The sequence below is a fragment of the Heteronotia binoei genome, chromosome 8 (assembly GCF_032191835.1).
Source record: "Heteronotia binoei isolate CCM8104 ecotype False Entrance Well chromosome 8, APGP_CSIRO_Hbin_v1, whole genome shotgun sequence".
NCBI classification, from domain to species: Eukaryota; Metazoa; Chordata; class Lepidosauria; order Squamata; family Gekkonidae; genus Heteronotia; species Heteronotia binoei.
The window spans coordinates 83,470,695-83,495,646 of record NC_083230.1 but is presented as its reverse complement, the minus strand read 5'-3'; the positions used below and the strand labels follow the sequence as shown (position 1 = coordinate 83,495,646).

General features: G+C 42.8%; 2 protein-coding genes across 2 annotated transcripts in view; both read right to left on the bottom strand.

The window, feature by feature from the left end:
* Positions 1–17,556, bottom strand: part of DMC1 (DNA meiotic recombinase 1) — a 30,831-nt gene extending 13,275 nt beyond the window's left edge. The window contains exons 1-6 of the mRNA XM_060244584.1: positions 17,489–17,556; positions 17,270–17,314; positions 16,533–16,679; positions 14,640–14,722; positions 14,109–14,161; positions 11,439–11,480 (exon numbers count right to left, since the gene is read on the bottom strand). Of these exons, the coding sequence (XP_060100567.1) occupies positions 11,439–11,480; positions 14,109–14,161; positions 14,640–14,722; positions 16,533–16,679; positions 17,270–17,314; positions 17,489–17,545 (427 nt within the window). The 5' untranslated portion in view covers positions 17,546–17,556. The remainder of the gene's footprint in view (positions 1–11,438; positions 11,481–14,108; positions 14,162–14,639; positions 14,723–16,532; positions 16,680–17,269; positions 17,315–17,488) is intronic.
* Positions 17,557–23,408: 5,852 nt separating this feature from the next.
* The window catches only part of FAM227A (family with sequence similarity 227 member A), a 46,758-nt gene continuing 45,214 nt past the window's right edge, over positions 23,409–24,952 (bottom strand). The window contains exons 15-16 of the mRNA XM_060245458.1: positions 24,427–24,576; positions 23,409–23,616 (exon numbers count right to left, since the gene is read on the bottom strand). Of these exons, the coding sequence (XP_060101441.1) occupies positions 23,511–23,616; positions 24,427–24,576 (256 nt within the window). The 3' untranslated portion in view covers positions 23,409–23,510. The remainder of the gene's footprint in view (positions 23,617–24,426; positions 24,577–24,952) is intronic.

Sequence of the window (24,952 nt, the reverse complement as noted above, 5' to 3'; positions counted from 1 at the left end):
ATTTTGACATATTATTGTTTTATTGCTTTTGCATGCCCATACTCAGATCAAAGGTTTGCTCAATTTGTTAATTTTACTATTCCGTCATTGAATCTTAAATTTGTACCATTTTGCATTCTAAACCACTCTCTACCAGATAATTTTAATATACTGTCACTGGATCTTAAATTTGTACCAGTTTGCATTCTGAGCCACTGACTATCAGCTATGTGTAGCTTTGCTCACTGTACTGGATTCCTCATCTGATGAAGTGTGCTTAAAGAGCACACGAAAGCTTACATTCTGAATAAAATTAAGTTGGTCTTAAAGGTGAAACTTGACATCTATTTTGTTCTACTACTTCAGACCAACACAGCTGACTACTTGGATCAGCCTACTATATTGTTATTTTAGCATCTTACCTACATTTCAAAGATATATATCTGGCATCATTCATTCACTGAGGTAGATCCCAATTCTCAAGACTGCTGAGAAGTAATCCAAATGATTTCCTTTATGGCAAGCCTCCAAAAGCATGGTCATGACACAATTTAGAAATGTGTGTAATGGGTCAGTCCCCCAAAAGGGCCAGGCAGGGTGCCCAGCAGACAAACATTGCAAATATCAAGAGTCCAGAATCCATTTCCAAGGTCAGAGTGCCAGAGAGTGAGAGATCCAATCAGTCCAGTGGTCAGAGGGTCAGAGCTAGGTAGCCAAGTCAATACTGGTCTGAGGTCAGGAGTTCAGAAGAGCCAGAGAGTCTGAAGTCAGTCCAAGGGTCATAGTCAAGGTGAACACAGAGTCAGGAGTTGAAGGGTGGGTGAATCAGCACAGAGACACTTCTTGCTTCTACAACCTTTCTGCTTCTGTTGGCTGTTGATAAAGCTGTTGCTAACAAGCCTGGCCATTTCACTTGACCTCCATCCCGCCATCACTCACATTTGACAGACGCCAGCAATCACTCCTCTACCTTGTTTGGAGCTCCCTGTGCCTTTTAGCCCAGCGTTGCCTGGGGGAGTCAGGAGGGCTGGGATTAGCCTCCACAGTCCGGCTAATTGCCTCTGAGGTCTCCGCTTCAGCTGTAGAGGCTTGATCTCTTGGCTCAGTCTCTGACAGCTCCAGACCAGCTGCAGGCATTTCTTTGATCCACTGAGGAGCGCAGCGTGCCTGCGGGCAGTGACTAGAAGGGACAAATGCAGCCCACCTATGACGATCAGTGGCGGGAAGTTTAACTGGTCAGGATTAGCCCTGACCAGGAAGAGGGTTGTTCCGGGTAATGTATATAATAGGGGACACGGCCCCTCCATGTTGTCTTTGTGATGTACTCACCAATAAAGTATGTTGCCTTCAGAACGTCTCCGAACTCAGTACATTAGCCTGGCGATGAAGGTCGGATCCTGTTGAGCAGCCAGCCTTTCGCCTGGCTGTCTGCAAGCCCCATGCACGAAGCTCTAGTGCTGCTGCGCGTCTGCACCACACGTGACCGGTGTCATGGCTGTGGCTCCAGGACAAACCCTACTGGAATTCAACATCACCCGGCCCGACTTATGGGAATCATGGGTGGACCAGCTCAGCTACTACATCAAGCTGCACAAAATGGAGGAAGCAGTGGAGAAGAAGGAGCTCCTCCTGAGTTCGTGCGGGGTGAAAACCATCCAGTTGATGAAGTAACTCATCGAACTGACCACCCTCGCAAGGGCCACCTACAACCAGTTGGTCACGGCAGTGACAAACCACCTAGCGCCCCAGCCATCCTGTCTTGCACGCAGGCATGCGTTCTACACGAGACAGCAGAGGCAGACTGAGTCTGCCACCAACTATCTTTCAGAGCTACGAGGGTTAGCCCTGAGGTGCGATTTTCCGGGAAACCTGGAGGAGATCCTGCTGGACCGTTTTGTGGTGGGCGTCAGGGAAGAGAAACTGCGCCGCAAGTTGCTGGCATACGAGGACAAAGACATTGACCTCCCGAAAGCCCTTTGACAGGCGACTGCCTTTGAACAGACGCACAGCAGCCCATCTGCGCATCAGGCCGCCACTGCCTTGATCTCGGAGGGCTTGGATGAAGAAGAGGCACACCAGCTTCGCCACCAGCAACAAGGCAGCCCGAAACCATCAACCCAACCAAAGGCTGTGGAGAAGCCGGCCAGCACAAAGTGTGCTAGCTGTGGAGATCCACATGAGCGACGAGACTGCCCCTACCGAAACACGGATTGTAGAAGCTGTAGAAAGGTGGGCCACATCGCCCGAGCTTGCAGGGCCAGAACCAACAGGAGGTCCCAGTCCTCACACCATGACTTGACGGATGCACACACGACAGCCTCAACTAGCATCCAGGTAATGAACTTGCCCCTGGACACTCCAGAAAAGGTCAAGGTGTTGGTCTTAATTGAGGGGCCCCCTGCCTGATGGAATTGGACTTAGGATCCTCCATCTCCATAATTTCGGAGGAGACCTTCAGAAAACTCTGCCCCCACAACCGGCTACCCTTGTGGCCCGCAGAGTTCATATTGCGAGACTTTCAGAAAAACCCAGTACAGATCATGGGGGTAGGCCAGAGTTTGGGTGGAGTTCAAAACCTTTAAGGGGGCTCTGGACATACTTGTCGTAAAGCGTCAGCTCACCACCCTATTGGGATTGGCTTGGTTTAAGCCCCTGGGCATCAAAATCGTAGGGGCGGACCAAATTCAGACCCACAGTTTCGACCAAGTGTGCCAGGAGTTTCTGGAAGTATTCGATTGAGTTCTGGGAACCTATAAGGGGCCCCCTATCACGCTGCAGCTGGACCCCACGGTAAAGCCGTTAAAGCTGAAGGCTCGGCAGGTTCTGTTTGTGCTTAAGCCAAAAATAGAAGCCGAACTGGACCGCCTCGTGGCCTAGGGAGTGTTAGAGTCCTTCTCCCACGCAGCATGGGAAACCCCCATAGTCACCCCGGTAAAGCCAAATGGGGACGTGTGCATTTGTGCAGACTACAAATGCATAATTAATAAAACACTCCAGGACCACCCTTGCCCTGTCCCAGTGGTCAGCCATGTCCTCGCTTCCCTGGCCGGCTCTAAGATTTTCGGGAAGTTGGACCTGGCCCAAGTATACCAACAACTTTCGGTGGATGTGCGAACGGCCGAGGCTCAGACCATCGTTACACTCCGGGGTGCCTTCAAGGTACGGAGGCTAGAATTTGGGGTTAGCGTGGCTCTGAGAATTTTCCAAAGTTTAATGGATTCTTTCCTTAAAGGGATTCCTGGAGTACAACTTTTTTTCAATGACGTTCTGATAGCAGCACCCAATGCCGATGAGTTTAGCCGCCGCCTGCGAGCGGTGCTCCGCCGTTTCCAGAATGCAGATCTCAAGGTGAAATGGGAGAAGTGCTCTCTCGGTGTGCCAAGGATGGAGTTCCTGGGGTTTGCAGTGGATGCTGCAGGAATCCACCCAACGACTGACAAGACTAGGGCGATAGTCCAGGCCCTGGCCCCCATGTGCAAAGCGGAGCTTCCACGTTTTTTAGGGCTCCTGAACTTTTATCATTCATTCTTGCCCCATAAAGCAGCCCTCGCTGAACCCCTACATAGACTCCTAGATAAGGGTGCCCCGTGGATCTGGTGGGAAAAGCAGGCCGCCGCCTTCCAGGCGATCAAGGACATCTTGGTTTCCAATGAAGTGCTCCACCATTTTGATGATTCCCTTCCGGTGATTCTGGCCTGCGACACTTCCCCTTACAGGGTGGGCGCTGTAACTCCTGGACGGGAGAGAAGTCCCCATGGCCTATTACTCCCTGACATTGACCCAGGCAGAGCGCAACTACACCCAAACAGGCGTGGCATTGGCAATCATGGCAGGTGTATACAAATTCAACAGCTCCCTGTATGGTAGGCGCTTCACCATTACCACGGACCACAAGTCGCTGCTCGGCCTCCTTGCCCTGGACTGCCAGACGCCGCACATCCTATCGCAGCAGGTCCTGAGGTGGAACGAATTCCTCAATTCATACACGTACAAGCTTGTCTTCTGCCCTGGCAAAGCGATGGGACACGGCAACGCCCTCAGCTGCCTTCTGCTGCTGGTGATGGACCTCGATCCAGCCCCAGCTCACCACATGATGCTTCTGGAGTCTCTACTGGAGAGGCCCTTCCACGCTGCAGAGGTAGCCACGGGTAGAGACCGCATCCTTGCACGTGTTTTGGACTGGGTGGGGAGGGGTTGGCCCATAAGCAAATTGGACGCTGAATTCAGGCCTTTTGTTTCTTGCTGGGAGGAACTTTCCTTACACAAAGGGTGCATTCCCTGGGGTAGCAGAGTGGTGGTCCCCCTGCCCACTCCGGAAGCAGGTGCTCGAAGCCTTGCACATGACGCACCCTGGAATAGTACGTATGAAAGCCCTGGCGCGGAGCTACGTCTGGTGGCCAGGGATGGATGAAGAGATAGAGGGGTGGGTTAGAAGGTGCCAGCCCTGCCAAGAGTTCCAGCCTTCTCCGCCCGGCGCCCCAGTTCACCGCTGGGAATCTAATCGGGTGCCGTGGTCCCGACTACACCTAGACTTTGCAGGGCCATACCAAGGGCAAATATTCTTTATCTTGGTGGACACTTACATGAAGTGGCTAGCAGTGATTCTCGTGGCTTCCACCTCCACCACGGCCGCAGTCAGAGCCTTATGGAGGGTTTTTACCCATGGGATCCCTGAAACCATAGTGATGGACAACGGTACTGCTTTTACCTCCAGGGAGTTCCAGGAGTTCCTACATAGGTACCACATCCGCCACATACGGTCCGCTCCCTTTCACCTGGCCACTAATGGCCAACTGGAGCGCATGGTTCACACCACCAAGGAGGCCCTGGAGTGAATAATGCAAGGGAATTGGGATCACTGACTGTCTGCCTTCCTGTTTGGGAACAGGATCACCCCTAATCCGGCTACGGGTGTAAGCCCTGCCGAGCTGCTCATGGGCAGGAGGTTAACCACCAGGTTGTACCCTGACTGGGCCTGGACCTCCGCTGCTTCCCTGAGACCAGGGAGGCCACAAGGGTGTTCTTTCCGGGGAATCCGGTCTATGCGAAAAACTTTGCGAGCAGGCTGGTGTGGATACCAGCAAGGGTGCTGCGGGTCACTGGGTGCTGTTCATACAAGGTCTTGTCAGAGTGGGGGCAGCTCCTTTGCAGACACATAGACCAATTGCACCACCGCACCCCGCCGGAGGAACCAGCAGGGCCAGAGGAAGTGGGGAACGGGGAGAGCACGGAACCACCACAAGAAGCTACCCTGCCGGCCTTGCCGGCTTCACGGGTGGAGGAACCTCACAGGGACAGGGATGACCCCTCTCCAGCGGGGGAGATACCTCCGCAGGCTCGGGACAATGCTCTGCCGACCTCGCCCCACAGCAAGGGACCAGCAGTTACAGAACCCCTGGCCGCAAGCCCAGCTCCCCAGATCGAACCTCGGCGGTCGCACAGGGTGCAGCGGCCACCTGCTTATTTGGAAGACTATGTATCTTGAACTGGGGGGGGAGGAGTGTCGTGTCTTGCGTTCGTCCCCGGATAGTACAGCGCAGTGCGCCTGTAGGCAGTGACTAGAAGGGATGAACGCAGCCCGCCTATGACGATCAGTGGCGGGAAGTTTAACTGGTCAGGATTGGCCCTGACCAGGAAGAGGGTTGTTCCAGGTAATGTATATAATAGGGGACTCGGCCCCGCCATGTTGTCTTTGTGATGTACTCGCCAATAAAGTATGTTACCTTCTGAATGCCTCCGAACTCAGTGCATTACAACCTTGTTTGGAGCTCCCTGTGTCTTTTAGCCCAGCGTTGCCTGGGGGAGTCAGGAGGGCTGGGATTAGCCTCTGCAGTCCGGCTAATTGCTTCTGAGGTCTCTGCTTCAGCTGTAGAGGCTTGATCTCTTGGCTCAGTCTCTGACAGCTCCAGACCAGCTGCAGGTATTTCTTTGATCCACTGAGGAGGGACTTTGGTTTGCCAATGACTGAAGTGTCACAGGCCAGCCTCTGTCAGCTGGAAAGCTTTCAGCAGCAGGGTCTTGTGCCTGAGCTGCTGGCAGAGGTCCCACCAGCAGCTCTTTGTCAGAGGGGAAACTGCCTGACTCCAACTCAGACTCGGGTTGTGAGCCCAGCTCAGGCTGATGTACAACATGTTTCCAATTAAGTAGGTAAGAAACATAGAAGCCTGCACATTTACATTAAGGGTCTATCTACATATTACAAAGTCCTCATGTTTGTTGGGAGTTTTGTGCCTCCCAGATACTCACTAGCTCTTCACATTTGTGACCACAGAATACAGGGAGAAGTGCCTGTAGCCAGTCCTCTACTGTTTTCAGATCCTCAAAATGCTCCATGGAGCCACTATTGGTTCTGTTGTGAAACTTATGAGCCACATAAGTAACATTATTTTTACAACAGGGACAATTGCAGGTCCATGGTAGTTTGAGGACATGAAACAGAAGGGGGAAATGCTACAACCACTTCTTCCTGCATGCTTTGGCCACAAATGGAAACAGCAAGTGTACATCTGGGATAGGGTTGCCAGGTCTGTGTTGGAAGATACCTGAAGATTTTGGGAGTGGATCTGGGAGAGGGTGGGGTTTGGGGAGGGGAAGGGCCTCATCATGGTACAATACCATAGAGTCCTCCCTTCAAAGCAGCCATTTTCTCCAGGGGAGCTGGTCTCTGCCAACTGGAGATCAGTTGTAAAAGTGTGAGATCTCCAGGTTCCACCTGGAGGTTGGCAACCCTAATTGGAGGCACAAAACTCTCATTGTAGATGTAATACAATGTCTTTTTATTGCTCCTCAACAAACACAAGGGCTTTGTAATGTGTATGTGGAGTCTCAAATCATTCACACTTTTCTCCTAAATATACTGTAAAGGAGCATACTGTAGTAGGTTAGATCTCATAATCTGTCAGTGAAAGGCATGGAGAGTTGCTGATGATCTCAGTTTTCCACTCCCCACAGCAGTCACTTGCAATTTCAGAAAGGTTTACTCCACATGGTATAATAGCCTTGTAGGTCAAGAGGATGCAGTGGAAAGGGGGCAACTGTTCTCTCACTGTTCCTTTCTCCCTCTCTGCTGTGGCCTCCTAACCTGCCCAGTGATTACTGCCCTGAGATACTTTGAGAATAAACTTTCCTGGGGTTGGAAATGGCTGATGAGGGGAGGGGAGAGTGGTGGATCCTTGCGAGGGCTTCACAATGCCCTTGTACTGAATCCTACCCATTATAACACAGTGTCACAAGGAAATAACCAAATGAGAAGGTTATAGTCTAGGAGACACTGCTGTTTTATAAATCCATCACTGTGTTTCAAGTTACAAAGGCTCCATGAATCAAAACAACAGATTAGCTGCTGAGGTGTGTGACAAATAATGGTACTGCACAGAGCAAAAGAATGCTAAATCACCGGGTCCAGATGGCCTTCCAGCGGAATATTACAAAGCTTTTGAAGATTGTTTATTGAAACGATTTAAAAAATTCATGGAAGTGATACAAAAAGAAGCAGATATTCCAAATTCTTGGCAAGAAGCAACAATATCTCTAATTCCAAAAGAGAGTGCAGACCTGAAAGATATAAAGAACTTTAGACCAATCTCTCTGTTGAATGTGGACTATAAAATCTTTGCCTATATATTGGCACAACGATTTTAAAAAGTTCTTTCGGTCATCATACATCAAGACCAAGCAAGATTTCTTCCTAGAAGATACTTGAAAGATAATGTTAGAACAATATGCAATATAATTGATTACTATGAGAATCATTCGGAGAAACAATTGACATTAATATGCCTAGATGCAGAAAAGGCCTTTGACAATGTTTCTTGGCAATTCATGATACAGCAATTGAAGGGGATGGAATGCAGTGAATCCTTTTTAAGGGCAATACAATCAATATATTCTCTCCAATCAGCAAAGGTGATGGTGAATGGATTCAGCTGGGACTGCAGGAACTGCACTGGCTGCCAATAGTATACCGGGTTTGTTACAAGGTGCTGGTTATTACCTTTAAAGCCCTATATGGTCTAGGACCTATCAACCTTAGGGACCGTCTCTCCCCACATGTTCCCCAGAGAGTACTTAGATCTGGATCACAAAATCTGCTAGTAATCCCCGGGCCGAAGGAGGCCTGACTGAAATTGACCAGAGATAGGGCCTTTTCAATTACAGCCCCCTGCTGGTGGAACCAGTTACCAGATGAAGTGAGGGCCTTGAGGAACCTTGGACAGTTCCGCAAGGCCTGCAAGACTGTCCTCTTCCGGTTAGCATACAACTGACTGGCATTTAAGAACTTCGGAGGAAGCCCGTTACCATCAGATTAACACCAAATTAATAGATTGTTTCTGTTCCTTTGTCTTAACTGTCTTAATTGTTTTAACTACTGTAAATTATTGAATATGTATTCTAATATTTATTAATGTTATTGTTCTATGCTTTTATGTTGTAAGCCGCCCTGAGCCCACCTCGGTGGGGAGGGCGGGATATAAATCAAATCAATCAATCAATTATCAGACTCGATTCCCATTCAAAAAGGTACAAGATAAGGCTGTTCATTATCACCACTCTTATTTATTTTATGTTTGGAGATATTGAATACCCAAATAAGAGAAGACCCAAATATTAAAGGGGCAGTGATCAAGGGCAAGCAATATAAATTGAGAGCATTTGCAGATGACTTGGTCTTTATTCTGGAACAACTACTAGACTCAATTGACTCCCTGACAAATAAAGTTGAGCAGTTTGGCTATTGGGCAGGCCTGAAGATAAATTATGCAAAAATGAAGTTTTTAGCCAAAAATATGACAGCAGATTCAATTCATTTACTCCAACAAAAATCAGGATTTTCTTATGAGAAAAAAGTGGAATATTTAGGCATATATATTTCAAACAAATGCAGCAATTTAAAGACAGATAATTATGATAAACTTCTCAAAGAGATTAAAAAATATTTAGAAAAATGGCAAGCTTTGAATATTTTATTAATGGGAAGAATAGCTTCAATAAAAATGAATATCTTGCCAAATTGCTGTTCTTATTTCAAACTATACCGGTGCTGTTGACCAATGCGTTTTTTCAAGAATTAAACAAAATGATTTCTGAGTTTATTTGGTGAAAGAAAAAACCAAGAATTAAATTGAAACTGCTACAAGACTCTAAAACAAGGGCAGGCTTGAGTTTACCTGATTGGCAATTGTACTACAGAGCTTCAGTTCTACTTTGGCTGAAAGATTGGGTCTTACTGAATAACAGAAGATAGCTACTGTTAGAAGGACATGATCTTACGTTGGGTTGGCATGCATAGTTGTGGTATCAAAGGTTAGAAGGACACCCCTATTTCAAGAACCATTGGTTTCGGAAATCTCTGTATCACACCTGGACTTGGTTAAAATCTAGAATTTATCAGAAAATTCCAAGATGGGTGTCTCCAGTGGAAGCATTCACACTACCAAATCATCTAAATCCAAACCAGATTTACAGGTATGAAGAATTGTTGAAAAAAGATAACCTTCTGAAAACAAAAGACGAACTTGAAGATAGTGGTATTAGAATGAGCTGGTGGATGAGAACACAAATAGAATCCAGATATGCTAAAGACAAGACAATAGGCTTTAATAGAGAACAATATTTGTTTGATAAACTCTTTTTGGGTCCTCAAGAGAAATTGATTTCGAAATTGTATTCATATTTATTACAGATGAAAATGCAAGATGCGACTGTAAAAGACTGCATGGTTCAGTGGGCAAAGAATGTGGGTCGTAATGTTATGTTAGAAGAATGGGAGATGTCACAGTAGCCTTTAAAGAAAATCTCTATAAAATGTTTTATAGATGGTATGTAACTCCTCAGAAACTTTCTAAAATGTATTCTAATATAATAACTGCTGGAAATGTATGAAATATGTAGGCTCATTTTACCATATGTGGTGGACCTGTGAAGTGGTGAAAGGCTATTGGAAGATGGTACATGAACTTTTACAAAAAAATATTGAAGACACAGATTCAATTCAAACCAGAATTATTTTTATTGAACATATATCTGAGTGACTATACAAGAGAGATGAGACATTTAATAGTTCATATGAACACAGTGGCCAGAATTCTTCTGACGCAAAAATGGAAACTGTGGGAGATACCAACAAGATCGGACTTGCTAGAGAAAATTTTGGAAACGGTGGAAATAGACTACTTATCCCAGCTGTTGGCTGGGAAAACTAAAGAAGCAGCAAGGAAACACTGGGAACAATTATATGCATGGTTAGATACTTAAGATATGTTGATGTGGTGGTGTTGACCTGTGGTGTTATGGTGTTTTGACACTCTATTCCTTCAGTCTAGAGCTAGGCCCTTGTTTTATTTAGACTGTCCTCATCCACTCCAGGATTTGGTGTGGGCAGGAAGAGGAAGAAAGGAAGTTGTTCTCACTGCAGCTCCAGACAGAGGAAGAACTGGAGTTATTAAAATGCACTTCTGTTTGAAACTGTGTTGCCTCCTTATGTTGATATCTAGCATTAAGGACACAACAATACCTGGGAAGTCTCCCATCAGACATTGGTCAGACCTCTACCTACTTCATGTTGCTGAATCATGTGCCTTCTTGTTTAACAAGGCAAAAGCTACTGCTATCATCAGTCCACTGTTTTAAAAAGATACAGGGATACCTTATATATGTTCCTCCTGTATAGACACTTGATAGAAACACGTCTCTGCCTTCCTGTGATATTTTAAATTTATAATTTCCTACCATTCCATTCCCAGTTTAATACACACACACACAAAACAAGAAAAATTGAGAAGAAAATATATAAACAATAAAAACAAAAATAGAAATAGAAAAAGGAAAAAATAAAATAGCACAGAGAAACATATCTTAGCTGTTTAACCAAGTCCAAGTAATATCTCGGCAGCAAAGCAAAATACAATCACTTATTATCACATTCCAACTTATTCCTCTTAACCATAATCTTTCACCCAACCTTTTCCCTCTATCCTGTATAAACGTGATATTACTCTTCAAATCCACATATTATCAAGTAAATTTTTTTCTTTATGATGCACAAAGTCAATTAGGGGCTTCCACTTAGCAATAAAAGTAAATAATGTATTTTCTTTTATTAAAGAAGTAAGTTTAATCATTTCTGCTAATCCCAACATCTCTACAGATCACATACATCTTTCACCTTTTACCACCATTTTCTGTCTCATGTGTGTCAAAGCAAAAGATAAATGGCCTGTATCTTTTGCTTTGCTGCCTATACAGCCCCTAGTTTATATATGTGTTCTAGAAATACTAACAAAAATCTGATAGCATTAAAAAAAACAGTATGACATAAAACAAGTATATTTCAGATCTCTGTGGTCAAAATATCTTGTTGTAGCAACATTTATTTTAGTATGATCAGATTATTTTAAAATCATTGTGCAAGTGCCTTCCAACACAAAAGGTAAAATTCTCAATATGATTGTTATACATACCACAAAGAGTATGAGAAAGCTGAGTTTTCCCTGTTCGGAATTCTAATGAAAAGGAAGAGTAAACATTGACATTTTGCAAACTACAGGAATACTAAGAATACTCTCCAAGACGTTGGGTTTCCAACTTCCAGGTGGGACCTGGAGATCCCTTGGAATTACAACTGATCTCCAGATTATAGAGATCAGCTCCCCTGGAGAATGTAATACAGAAAACAACTACTGTGATGTGCTGGCTAACAATATTTATTAAAATCATTTAAAAACCTTTGCAAATATCTTTTTGTATTTCATATTATGACAGAGATCCATTTTCACATTTCAATATGACAAAAAAAAGTCCTATATGAGCATCTGGGTTTTAAAATTATTTTAATAAATATTGTTAGCTACCACATCACAGTAGTTGGTTTTTGTATTACCTGTCTTATTAACTGTGATCCCTTTTTGTTGATTATACCCCCCTGGAGAATGTGGCTGTTTTGGAGGGTTGTGTCTATGGCATTATCCTCCACTGTGATCCCTCCCCTACCTAACCCCATCCCCGAGCTCTACCCCCCAGATATCCAGGAATTTTTCAACCTGGAGGTGGCAGCTCTACACTTTTCCAAAAAGCCAAAATATTTTTATCTTTCACTCTCTACTATTTTTTGGGGTGGGGGGGCATTCTATTCTGCATATCATAGCCCAGAAGCCAGTACTGTCACGCAGACAAATGCATTCAAAAGTGATCAGGATTTCTAACAACATTGGCACCAACCAGGAGTGAGGGCTTCCTAGGGTTGCCAGGTCTGTGTTGGAAAATACTTGAAGACTTTGGGGGTGGATCTGGGAGAAGGTGGGGTTTGGGGAGTGGAGGGACCTCAGCATGGAACAATGCATAGAGGACATCCTTCGAAGTGGCCATTTTCTCTAGGGGAGCTTATCTCTCCCAGCTGGAGATCACTTGTAAAAGCGGGAGATCTCCAGGCCCGACCTGAAGGCCAGCAACACTAGGGCTCCCTATTTCTGGAACACAACTCATATTGGATATAAATAATTATAATGTACAGTTATATATTGTATGAACATTTGTATATATGCCACATACATGCTGAATTCAGAATCAAAACGATACATATTACTCTGAAGTGTGAAATACCTTTTTGTGCAACTTTAACTCTTTTTTTTTTACTTTTTTCCTTATCAGTGACAGTGTAGTCATTTTTAAAACTGTGCTTTCATCAAAATTTGGTAGATAAAATTAGGCACCCAAATAAAATTAGGCACCTAATTTCATTACTGCAGTGTCTCTTAATTCAAGTGTGTACAATGAACACCATATCTACATTAGTAGTAATATCACACTTAAGTTATCTTGAACATATTTTTCCTGCTAGCTAATCTGTCTTTTATTGCAGGAACTTAAGAGGTTGTATAGCCTTTGTAACCCCATTTTGTAGTTCTGTTAGTTCCTGGCTGACCTCTAGTTGCCTGGCACGATGGCTGGGAGGCCACTCCAAAGGGAGCTTGTTCATTCACACTCTCCAGAGTTATTTAGAAACCTGACTTGTTTTCCTCCTCCACTGAGTACCAGGTGCAAGATATGGCTTGGCTTTTCTCATTGTCTAGAGTGTACTTTTGATTATGCTATTCTTGACTTGTAGCCAGCAATTAGGATATAAAGTGCATCCTTTTAGCTATGTGTCTTGTCTTGAGTTTTGGCTGGCTTCACTGTGTGCATGTTCAAGTCCCAGTGAACTGAAGTTAGCCTGCCATTTCTGTAAGTTTGATGATTTATTAAAATTTCATTGTAAGCAAATCTGGATCTTGCATATTGTTTCCTTGGGATTTCTGTGAACTTTGGATCTTCTGGCCAAGGCTCCAAACAGATGTAAGGGATAACACAGAGATGACAGGGAGTATCCATGTGTATTTATTTATAAGTTTTCCAAAAACTGCTCAAAGCAACAGATTGCAGTGAAATAAGGAGATAGCAGGGTTAGCTCCTCTCACTGCATATGGTTTTGTTTTAGGAATGCCAGCCTCCAGGTGGGACTTGGGTATCTCCCAGAATTACAGGAATTACAGAAAATGGATGCTTTGGAAGGTGGGATTTATGGCAATGAGGTCCCTGTCCTCCCCATGCTCCATTCCCAAATCGCCAAGAGTTTCCCAACTTGGATCTGGCAAATCTTATAGCCAAGGGGGACCTGGCCACTCTAATGATCCTCCAAAGCATTCATTTTCTCCAGGGGAACTGATCTCTGTAGTCTGGAGATGTGTTGTAATTCTGGGGGATCCCCAGGTCCCACCTGGAGGTTGGTTTCTCTAGTTTTTTTCTGGCATCTCTAATTGTAAGCCTGGGAGACCTCCAGCTCCCACCTGCAGATTGGCAACCTAGCTGGCTGAGGTCCCTCTCCAAACCATGCCCTACCCAGGCTCCACCATCAAATCTCCAGGAATTTTGCAGCCTAAAGTTGCAAACCCTAAATGTTTACATTTAAGAAATCAATGCTGTTAACAAACAAGTATCTCTGTGACTCTTAGTATAACCTTATTTGTAGATAATGTTATGTCTATTGAGGCAATTTGTGAATGTAAGGCCCAAGACAATGCCCCCTCCCCCATGATAAATCTGCTTACAAATGCAGTCTTTTAAAATTAGTATGTCTAGTGTATTCCACTACTGACCTCCAAAGGCTTCTGTGATGGCCATGCTTTCAATCCCACCTCCTAGCAGTTTACTAGAGGAGTAGATGGGAGGGAGAAAGAGAAAGTAAGCAAAACAAGGTATAGAAAAGCAACGTGAAAGGATTTTTGCTTCAAGTAAAATTTTTCTGAGATTAGAGGGGCAGCATTTTGGAACAGTATGGAATTGTGTTAGCAGTTGGCTGGCTCCTGCTGGTTACTTTAAAGAAGGAAGTGCTTGTTATTTTAAAATGTCTTTATTATGTATACACAGAAATAATACGTTCTGTAGAGTTGATACTGTGACATTTGATGTGACTAGGATATTCAGCTAAGAATGATCTTCAGACTCAAAAGATGACCTCAGAAAAGAAAGATCCAGGTGGGCAGCTGTGATGGTCTGAAGCAATACAATGAAATTGGAATCCTGTGGCACCTTTAAGACCAACAAAGCTTACAGTTTGAATAAAACTAGCAAACAAACAGAAACTGTGTAGGGAAGAAGTTAAACAGCAATGTTTCCTGTTTACTCACTCAAATTCCTGGCTGCCTGTGGTGATATGGAATACTCTCTTGCGCTTCTCACTGTACTCAAAAGCAGTCAGAAATCCTGGTTCCTTGGGGAAACATGAAGCAAACAAAATGGGTTATTTGGCTTTAGATGGGTTTAACTCAAACAGCTTGATTAAAGAATTATGCTGCATTTGAACGTCACAAGATACTGAGGTTTGTCCTTGATGAAAACAGCCTGTTGCCAGACTCACACACTCACCTTGCTCTTCCCCACCATTCACAGAGCACAGTCTAAGCCAGGGGTGTCAAACATGTGGACCAGAGGCTGAATCAGGCCCCTGGAGGGCTCCTATCAGGCCCCCAAGCAACTGGCTGTCATCTGCTTCCTTCTCTCTCTCTCTTGCTTCCTTCTGCATAACAGCTTGCTTTGCAAGGTTTGCTCAGACACACAGGAGCTACAGAGCAAAGCCTCTATTTTCTCCATTGGCTGAGGCTCCTCCATTGGGGAGGAAGGGAGGAGGAATAGCTTGCTTTGACAGGCTCTCTCAATTGCACAGCAGAACTACTGAGCCAAGCCTTTCTTCCTGCTATCGGCCGAGGCTCCTTTCCCTCCTGGTCCCCTGGGGAAGGAAGGAATGAGCCAGAGCTTCCCTTGCCCAGTTTTCTGGATCACACTGGAGAGGTACAAAGAAAGCACCTTTAAGATCAATGAGTGCTAATGTATTAAGCATGTTTTATTTTAAGCTTTTAAAAATCTTTGTGTTAGTCTGTGTCCTTTATAAAGTTTATATCTCTACTACCCAGCATTACATTTTATGACACACATGGCCTGGCCCAACAAGGTCTCATTTATGTCAGATCCGGCCCTCATAACAATTTAGTTTGACACCCCAGATCTAAACTGATTGGATCTAGGAAAAAAATGCAGGTTGGGAAGGTGGGGTGGAGGGAGTAAGCCCCTTCTCTTTATGTGCTGGGTCTCAATTAGAACCAGGCCCCTGCATGCCTTGGAATCCAAGTTTCAACTGGGAACTCACAGGACAGTGGAACATCTTGGGAACCCTATTTATGCCACCTGGAGCTCCATAGTAGAAAAGAGTTCTGATATAAATAACATTGATAGTATTGTTTAATAAATACACCTTGAATCCTAACATTTTCTGCTTGAAGAAGCACTTGTGTCTGTGGTAGAAGGGGGAGGTAATTTTTGCTGATTCCCCCATTACTACAGACCCCCACCCTTTGCCCAATCCTGTTTTTGGTGGTCCACTAACTCTCAGGGCATAATGTCAAGGCTCAAAGTAGGTTGCAGTGGTTGAGGGGAGGCAGTCTAGCTCCATTTGCCCAAGTCAGCATCCACCCTATAGTTATTCTAACACTGCCAGTTGGAAGTGCTCAAAAGATTACTTATAATTGTTAAGTAAAAGCAGTAGTATCAAAGATTTCAGGTTTTCACGGCTGGTAACATCATTAGGGTTTGTAGAATCTTTCGGGATCAAGTGCCGTGTTCTACTGGAGAAAGTTTTCCTTCCAGACATTTCGTTCTCAGCTGCGGAGAACATCCTCAGTGGCGTTGCAGCCGGAGCAGGCGCTCAGACCTTCTTGGCTGCTGTGCATTGAGTGGGGCCAGGGCTGCTGGAGAGCTGCTATTTCTAGGCTGGAGGGGGTGTGATGAAAGGGGCACTTTCATCACACCCCCTCCAGCCTAGAAATAGCAGCTCTCCAGCAGCCCTGGCCCCACTCAATGCACAGCAGCCAAGAAGGTCTGAGCGCCTGCTCCGGCTGCAACGCCACTGAGGATGTTCTCCGCAGCTGAGAACGAAACGTCTGGAAGGAAAACTTTCTCCAGTAGAACACGGCACTTGATCCCGAAAGATTCTACAAACCCTAATAAAAGCAGTAGCTTTGGCTTACTATAAGCTTGTTGGCTGCTTCTTTAATCTTCTCTACTTTGGTCTCTGAAAGCCCCTTCACATTGCATAGTGCCCGCCTTGTTGTCATCTGAATTCCTTTAATTGTACAAATGCCCACCGATTTCAGCTTTTTGATATCAGCTGCATTCTGCAAAATAAGTAAATCTGAATATAAATTTGAAAACAAATAAAAATAAGCTGGTCAAAAATATCTGCTATTCTTAGTATTATAATGTTATTGTTTTACTGACTAAAATTTGTTAACTGTTTTTAATACTTTGTTGTAAACATTATACAAATTAAGTAATTAGAAAAAGGGATGGGAGGGTAGAGGAACATCAGTTGATGAATGTGATGTTTTGGCCTTACTCTTTTACAAGATTATCAAAATTAAGGTATTTACACAACCAATAGAAAGCTGATATTAGTCTGCACATAAAATCATCCTGGAGACTTAAAACATCTTAAAAATGGTACATAACAGTGGTCAGCACTCCAGCAGAGAAGAATAAGGATGGGGGAGTTGGGAAGGATTGGCAGTGTCAGCCAGGAATGTAAGCCATGTGGGATAAAATGGCAGGTATATAAACCCATGAACACAAATCCATAAACATAACTGAACAATCCTTGAATTAATGGAGGGATGATCTGTAGAGACAGTCAGGTCAGGCGCTTGAACACAACAAGCAGTGTTTTCCACTGTCTGCGTGTATGCTGAATGTACTGAAATAGGCTTACAATCCCATGCTTCTGTAATAGATCAATGTCCTGGAAAAAGGATTCCTAAGTTTAAAAAAACACACAAAATTCTGGTTATTTTGATATATAGCCACCCATATTTTATTTTAAGCAAAAAATAATTATCTATTATTCTATAATTGTTTATAACAGTTTTTTTAACATTAAATGTTGCTTAAGAGGTTAAGAACTGCTGATAAATTAACTTGGCATCTATACCTCATCATCTTGGTACCCTGGTTCTTCCTGTACTACCTGATCTTCCATTGATTTCATTGTTAGAGGAGACAGATTTCAGTTAGCCCTGCAGAAAGCAATTGGATAATGTGAAAGCATATAAAATCAGACATGTCAGTCACACTATTTGTTGATAGTTTGGAATACGTCATTACTGGCAGTCATAAGATTGTAATTTTCATCTGCTTTAACCAGCTAAGTAAATTCCAGAAATAAGTTATTTGCACTGAAAGGTATTTAAACCAGAGAGAGAAAGACTTGGTTGGATGGGTCATGGAATTTGCACTGATATAGATCCTTCCTAAACTTGAAGACAGATACACGAAATTATAATTCAAGAAGTTATTTTCAAAACAAGGATAATTTTAAAAATGCAATAAAATGTAAGAGATTGTTTTTGGGATGTCTGTGCGGATGTTTTCATTTTTTGGATTTTTCATTCATTGTATTTATGAATAATTGTGAAATGTGAAAACAAACCTTTGATGATGATTATAGGAAAATATATCAGTTATACCATTGGTTTTTGCAAGCTAAATAATTGTGCCTGATTTTGTTTTATATGTCTAAAAGGATTCTTCAACTCCATCTTACTTTAATGCTTCCATCACTAAATAGCAGCAGTGGCTCACTTTTTCAGCCCAGAGAAGCAAATATCCACTCACTGTTGAGCACTAGACCCTCTGATACTGCAAGCATACTAGCCCTGTTCACAAGTTACAGTGAATGCACATACAATCTGTGATAGTGTACACTTGATTTTCTTTATAGATTTCTTACGTTACATTCAATGCATATATAGCTGAACCTGTGACTGAAACCAGGGCTTTTTTTTTTAGCAGGAATGCACAGGAACGCAGTTCTGGCTGGCTTGGCATCAGGGAGTGTGGCCTAATATGCAAATAAGTCCCTGCTGGGCTTTTTCTACAAAAAGCCCTTTGTGAAACAATGGTAGTTTCAGGGTGTGTGGCCTAATGCACAAATGAGTTCCTGCTGGGCTTTTTCTCCAAAAAAGGCCCTGACTGAAACCCCACGTTTACCCAGATCCTGGTACCTGGTTTCATTTGTGAAGTGAATGTGAATTGGCTCTTTTATTACAATGAAGGTTATACATGCATTCACTGTAACGTGAAGAGGGCTATTTAGCCACCTGGAAGGCATTGTCTAATGGTCACACATCAAAATCCCTATGTTGTGGGGTTTTTTTAAAAATCCTTTATGATTTGGTGATTTCAAAATCTCCCACATGAAACGGAGATAGGTCTCTATGCATGGATTTTATTACCTCAGAATTAATGCATGGCTTGACTTTCCATAAATGTTCTTCCCTCATGCCAAAAATGTAAAATTCTTGCAGCAGCAGGGAAAATATAACACCTGCCACTCCATCACTCAGTTTCAGCTTGATGAAATGCTATTGAGGTGACAGGTGGGGTATCACTGTGAGGAAGAGAAAAATCTACTAATTTGCACCCATCATGTTTCAAAATATAGTGACAGACAGAAAGCTATCAATAGCACATGATTAGTTTCACTATCTGGCTAATACTTCTTATCAGATTCAAACTGTAAAGGATATAATCTATTACAAGAAAATAGCCACTCATTACATTATATATAGAATCAGAGTTTCATATTTGGTACTTTCACACTCCTAATGCTAATAGTTCTTCTAATCAGGCTCAAACTACAAGGAGTGCTAGATTCCTGTCTTTATATTCAGGTCTCCCTCAGTTACATACTGTGGAAGGTATGGGGCCCAATTTATTTATATATTTTTAAGTGAAAGGGCTACATGTGTAGAGAGATTAACTATCTCAGCCTGTGGCTTTTCTCCTCACAATTTCTTTTACCCCCTGGCTAGGCTATGGAAGAGAGCAGTCTGGGAGAAAAGTTTTTTTTGAGGGCGGTGGGGGGGGAGAGGTTACAAGGAAGTGAACAGTAGGCATGGATGTTTAATTCTCCTAATTTTAAAAAGGGACCCCCCACACCCACTTTATATGTGATTGGGAGTCAACCCAGGTTTAAAACTAACAGGCCTGCTGCTCCATCACTGTTGTGTTGAGGAGGGAAATCTGCATCCTCTGTGGCACAGCCTGGGTGGGGGGAGGGAGTCCTGCCATTTTAATAGAGACTTGAAAGGATATTTATCAGATAATGTTTTTTAACTCCATACCATGAAGAGCTTACACCACACATTGAGGCTCTATTAAAGCGAGAGGCCTTTTCTCCCACTAGGCTGTTGGTTACCCTGTGAAGCACAAGAGATGCCACATCTGAGGAGAAAATGAAATCACCTTGGCTTCTAAAACAAGACAAATGTGTTTTGGAGTGGGGGCAGGGCTATACAAAGAAAAATCACATCCAGAGATGGGGAACACTCTAATCTTACCCACATTTGCACTATGATAGATCCCCTAAGAGGTGGAATTTGGGAACTAGAGATGATACCTGGCAGATCGGAGACAGATCCTAGTGGTTCAAAATGGGGTGAGGAATGACTCCTGGAAGAGCAGAACACAAACCTAATGAACCTAAAAGTGGGAATAATACCAGTCACTCTGAAGTCAATTATACGTCTGAAATGGCAGTTGTAAAACTCCCAAGATTGCATGTAGCCAGTAGACCCCGAGACTAGGTAACTCTGCCTAACTACGTTTATGCTGCTTCCCACAAGGCACCATACCACCCTCCAGCTCCAAGCTGATAAAATACCAGCCACCTAAGCACATAGTAATGGGTCTTTTGGTGGATTCAAATGATGTTATATGCAGCTTCAAGACCGAGAGGGGGAGGAAAGGGTTGCTCCTTAAAAGGACAAAAAAAAAAAAAAAAGAGCCTCCAGTTGTGAGCTCCTGATTGATTCACAGCTTTGTGGATCACCTGAAAACAAATAACTACAGAGGTGTTTAGGCCAGCTCCCTTCCTGCCCAACCAGAGCCTGGAATGTATGGAAGAGTAAATTGAGAAAGCTGTGTAGAAGCGAAAGTAATCACTCAGCTGACCTGAGGAAGGCAAGAAACATGGAGTTTTCCACAATTTGATCCTCACAACAAAGTCATCAAGAAAAACTGCAAAATTATGTTAAACATTCCCGCTTTTCAAAGGCCAGATCATGATGTTATACAGCTATTTGGACCATATTTACACTTTAGGGCTTCCATCATCTTGTACCAGAAAAAATACACCTGTGACATGTCTCATCTGCATGAAGAACCAGTCTAATACTTTATTTACTCTGTTCAGGTTTGTTTAGAAAATTCACATGCCTCTCATGAAATTTTGAATAGAGCAAATATGTAAAACATGGCATAGAAAAGGACTGAGCTCTTTGAAGACTTCAAATGAACATGTGTGCCACATTTTACATGTGAGTGTCCATCAGACTTGAGAAGAATGATCACTACCATCCTTCACCTTTTTAGAAGCAGCTTCACTATGGGGCAGGACAGTATTTAGGAAACAATCCTAAGCAGCTCTATGGAGAAGCAAGTCCTATTTTATTCAGTGGGGTTTACTCCCAGGAAAGCAGGGCTTTTTCTGTAGCAGGAACTCCTTTGCATATTAGGCCACACACCCCTGATGTAGCCAATCCTCCTGGAGCTTACAGTAGGCCCTGTAAGTTCTTGGAGGATTGGCTACATCAGGGGTGTGTGACCTAATATGCAAGAGAGTTCCTGCTACAAAAAAAGCCCTGCAGGAAAGTGTTTCTAGGACTTCAGTTGTAAATTCTAAAAAGACCACATTTCTGTCTCCACTGTTAGTGTGGATAAACTGGAGTTATTCCCCCAGTGGTTAGGGAAAGAGAATTTCTATGTGCTTAAATGTAGTTTCAGATATGCTTTGGCAAAATTGCAACAGCAAAGTACTTCTGTGAATGCAGAATATTCATTTAAGCCCTGAGAAAGAATCTGATAAGTCATACATACATCAGTGGTCCCCAACCTCTTTGAGCCTATGGGCACCTTTGGAATCCTGATATGGGGTGGTGGGCACTACCACAAAATGGCCACCATGGGAGGCAGAGCCACACAGAGAAAGTTTATGTGCAGAAAAGTAGTAATTTTAAAAAGTACAGTGGGAAAGAAGTGTGTTAAAGAATTTAACATGGTGGTGGCAGAAAATCAGGTATCCAATGATCAATTAGAAGCCCTATTGGGCAAGAGCCCCACACTTCCTAAAAACACTTTGATAGACACCAGAAAAGGTGCTAGCGGGGCACCATGGCACCTATGGACACCACACTGGGGATCTTTGTACTACAATATACTCATTTTATTATCACTCACATTAGGGTGATCTTTACCACACTGTACTCATTTTGTTACACATTTATATATCACCCATGTTAGGGAACTGTTGGAAGTTCAGAATTAGTATAGCTTTACCTTCCTTACAAATTTACTGTCTCAAAAAAGGTGACAGTTGTTCTTGCAGTCATGGGAGGGCCTCTTCCCTTTTCAGCGTAAGGCAGCAAACTTTCCTGTATACCACTAGAAGCTACCTAGCCAGAAAGTATGCTGCCCTGATTTAAAAAACAAAAAAACAAGCCTTTTGTGACAGGGCTGCTTTATTTAAATGAGAAACTTTTTTAAAGAAAATGCATAGTTAAAAAAAATTAGCAGTTGCTGCTCCACACAAGTGTTAGTGCTTCAGACTTCTTCCACCTGATTTCCTGGATCTGCTATTCTGGGTGAATTCTAACTGACATAATATGGATTTTCAAGATTTGTATCACCTGTACAAAAATGAGGCCACGGGGGGGGGGGCATTAGCTGGCCACTTCCACACAGGGGCCAGAGCTGAGTAGATACATGTTTAGGATTGTATTGCTACATATGGTGCAAGTGTGCTGGGCTGATCATAAGAAACAGTTAATTATCAGGATTACCTTGACCACAATCACCTTTTCTGACCCAGAGATTTAAAAGTTGTTCTTCAACAGAGGGGTTGCTATTTGAAAAACAGCTAGATAAACAGCTAGACCCAGCTAGATAAAGTGGGTTTAACTCAAAGACATGCTTTAACTCAAAAACATATACCTTCAAAATGCAGTAGCTCTTAGGTGCTACTGAACTGAAATCTAGCTCTTCTAGATTGTTTGCTGGATTGAGTCCATAATATTTGCATGAAGCATGTGTTCACAAATGCCATTATTGTAATAATGTAAGTCTCAGTTTGTTCAATGCAAATTCAGTGAACATAAGGTTCAATATTAAATTCAAAATGGTAGATTTTTAAAAACAATGTTTTAGGCTATACTTTGCAATATGTAAAGTTAGGTAAATTTTACTATGCATTTTTCTTACAAGAAAGAACTGGGAAACAAAGATGTAAGCTGAAATGTATACGTTCACTGAAGGCACACTGTTTTGTATCTGTGTATATATACATGGCTTCAATTAAAGGTCAAGATGTTCTTTAACATAGGCCTTCTTGATACTTAGGAACCCCCATGGGGCAGAGTGGTAAACTGCAGTCCTGCAGTCCAAGCTCTGCTCACAACCTTGGCAAAATCCCAACAGCAAAGTACAATGGCTGCTTCTGTGAATGGTGCAGGTAGCTGGCTCAAGGCTGACTCCATCCTTCCATGGTCAGTAAAATGAGCACCCAGCTTGCTTGTTAGTAAAGTGTAGATGACTGGGGAAGGCAATGGTAAACCATCCCATAAAAAGTCTGCCAAGAAAATGTCATGATGTGATGTCACCCCCATGGGTCAGTAATGACTCGGTGCTTGCAAAGGGACTACCTTTACCTTTTTTTTCTTGATACTTAGTGGAAGTGTTTGTAATTAGTGATTTGGATTTCTTTGTACAAAATCTATTTTTTCTTCCAGTTATTTTTTCTATAAAACAGAGAAAGGAAGATCATTAGGACTGCTGACACCAAACATATCTAATTTGTATTTCATCTGAAAAGTGTATTTTTATCTCCATTCAACTATAAGTTCTCTGAATTGTTACAATGGACTCAAATCAGGTTCCTAGATGCAGGTTTTTGGTATCTAGTTTGAAATCTTGTGTGAAGTGTCCAGTGCATCTGGGCGAAGAGAAAGCAACTCTTTCTTCTTTTCTGCATTTTTTTTCTTAATCTCTTCTTGTTCCTCTTGTCTGTGGAGAAAAGTGAAAGAATGGAATTAAGAATACATATGAACTATTTCAAGGGCAATATACCTTTTAATTCAATATAAGAAACTAAAGAAAAACTGAAGTGGTTACATTGCAGAAAGCTTCAGTTCTGATTAGGATTGGCAAGAACCTGGAGAAACATACTAACAGTGTGCAATACTGCAAGGGATTTTAAAAATGACAATAACTTGATAAGTTAAACACATATAATGGATGGGGAAAAAGACAAGTTGTTGCCAATTGTTCTTGCTGTTACCAAAAATATCCAGCTAGGAGAGTGGTCAAGCACTGGAAAAACAAAGTACACAACTTGAAGACATTTAAAGAAAATGCATTAAAATAGTCCATAATGTTTTGATATCACAAAAGCCCATGCTACTTGTATATTAATATATTTAAGAGAGCAACCACAACAGCAGTGCATGTGATATCAAGGGGAAGTATGGCATTTTTACCCCAGGTTAAAAAAAATACTGTGTTTTAACTATGGGGAAACTGCCAAATACACAAGGGCAATGATGAGGGAAACATGTCTCCTGTGTGCAAAGTCACTTATTTAATTGTAGGCCATTACAAACAAGAATATAGAGTACAGAACTATGTAACAGTGAAAATGCCAAGAATGCATTAACTGAGCTATCAGTCTAGGATGATAGTTCACAGTATGAATAAACAAGTGAGATAAACATGCTTTCATTGTACAGGAAAGTGATCATGGAAACATACTTTTAGGTCGTCCTCTCTGAGATCATAATGCTAAAATGAAGTTGCAATTGCAGTCCCTTTAAATACCTGAAAAGCTCTTGGTTCTCTTTGCATTGCTGGTCAAAATTCTTCATTTCTCTCCAGTGTCTCAAAAATGCCTTTCTATAAGCTTTGCGGCTCTGGTAGAGGATGCTGAAACTTTGTTTGATCACATCTGCATATGTCTCAGCAGAAGCGGTGGTTTTAAGTGTAAAGGAAAGTTCTACTCTGATTGCTTTAATCAAATGTAACAAAAAGAATAAAACCAGGAAACTTAAGCCCATTTGTGAATAACCTGGAAACAGGACTTAGTAAAATGACAAATTCTACAAGAAGCATTTCTATTTTATAGCTATTAAGTTGTATTCTATTCTATTAAATATAATATTAAGACCCAGCATGGTGCTGTATGGGAAAGAAGCAGACTATTGACTCTTTTATCCAGCATCAAAGCTGCTTTTAATGTCTTCTAGGGAAAACACTGAGGGCAAGTTACAGTATGGGCTGCTGCTGGGTTTGCTTTGGGGAAAAAAAGTCAGAGGAAATTTCCCTACCTGAGCATTGCAGACCTGGT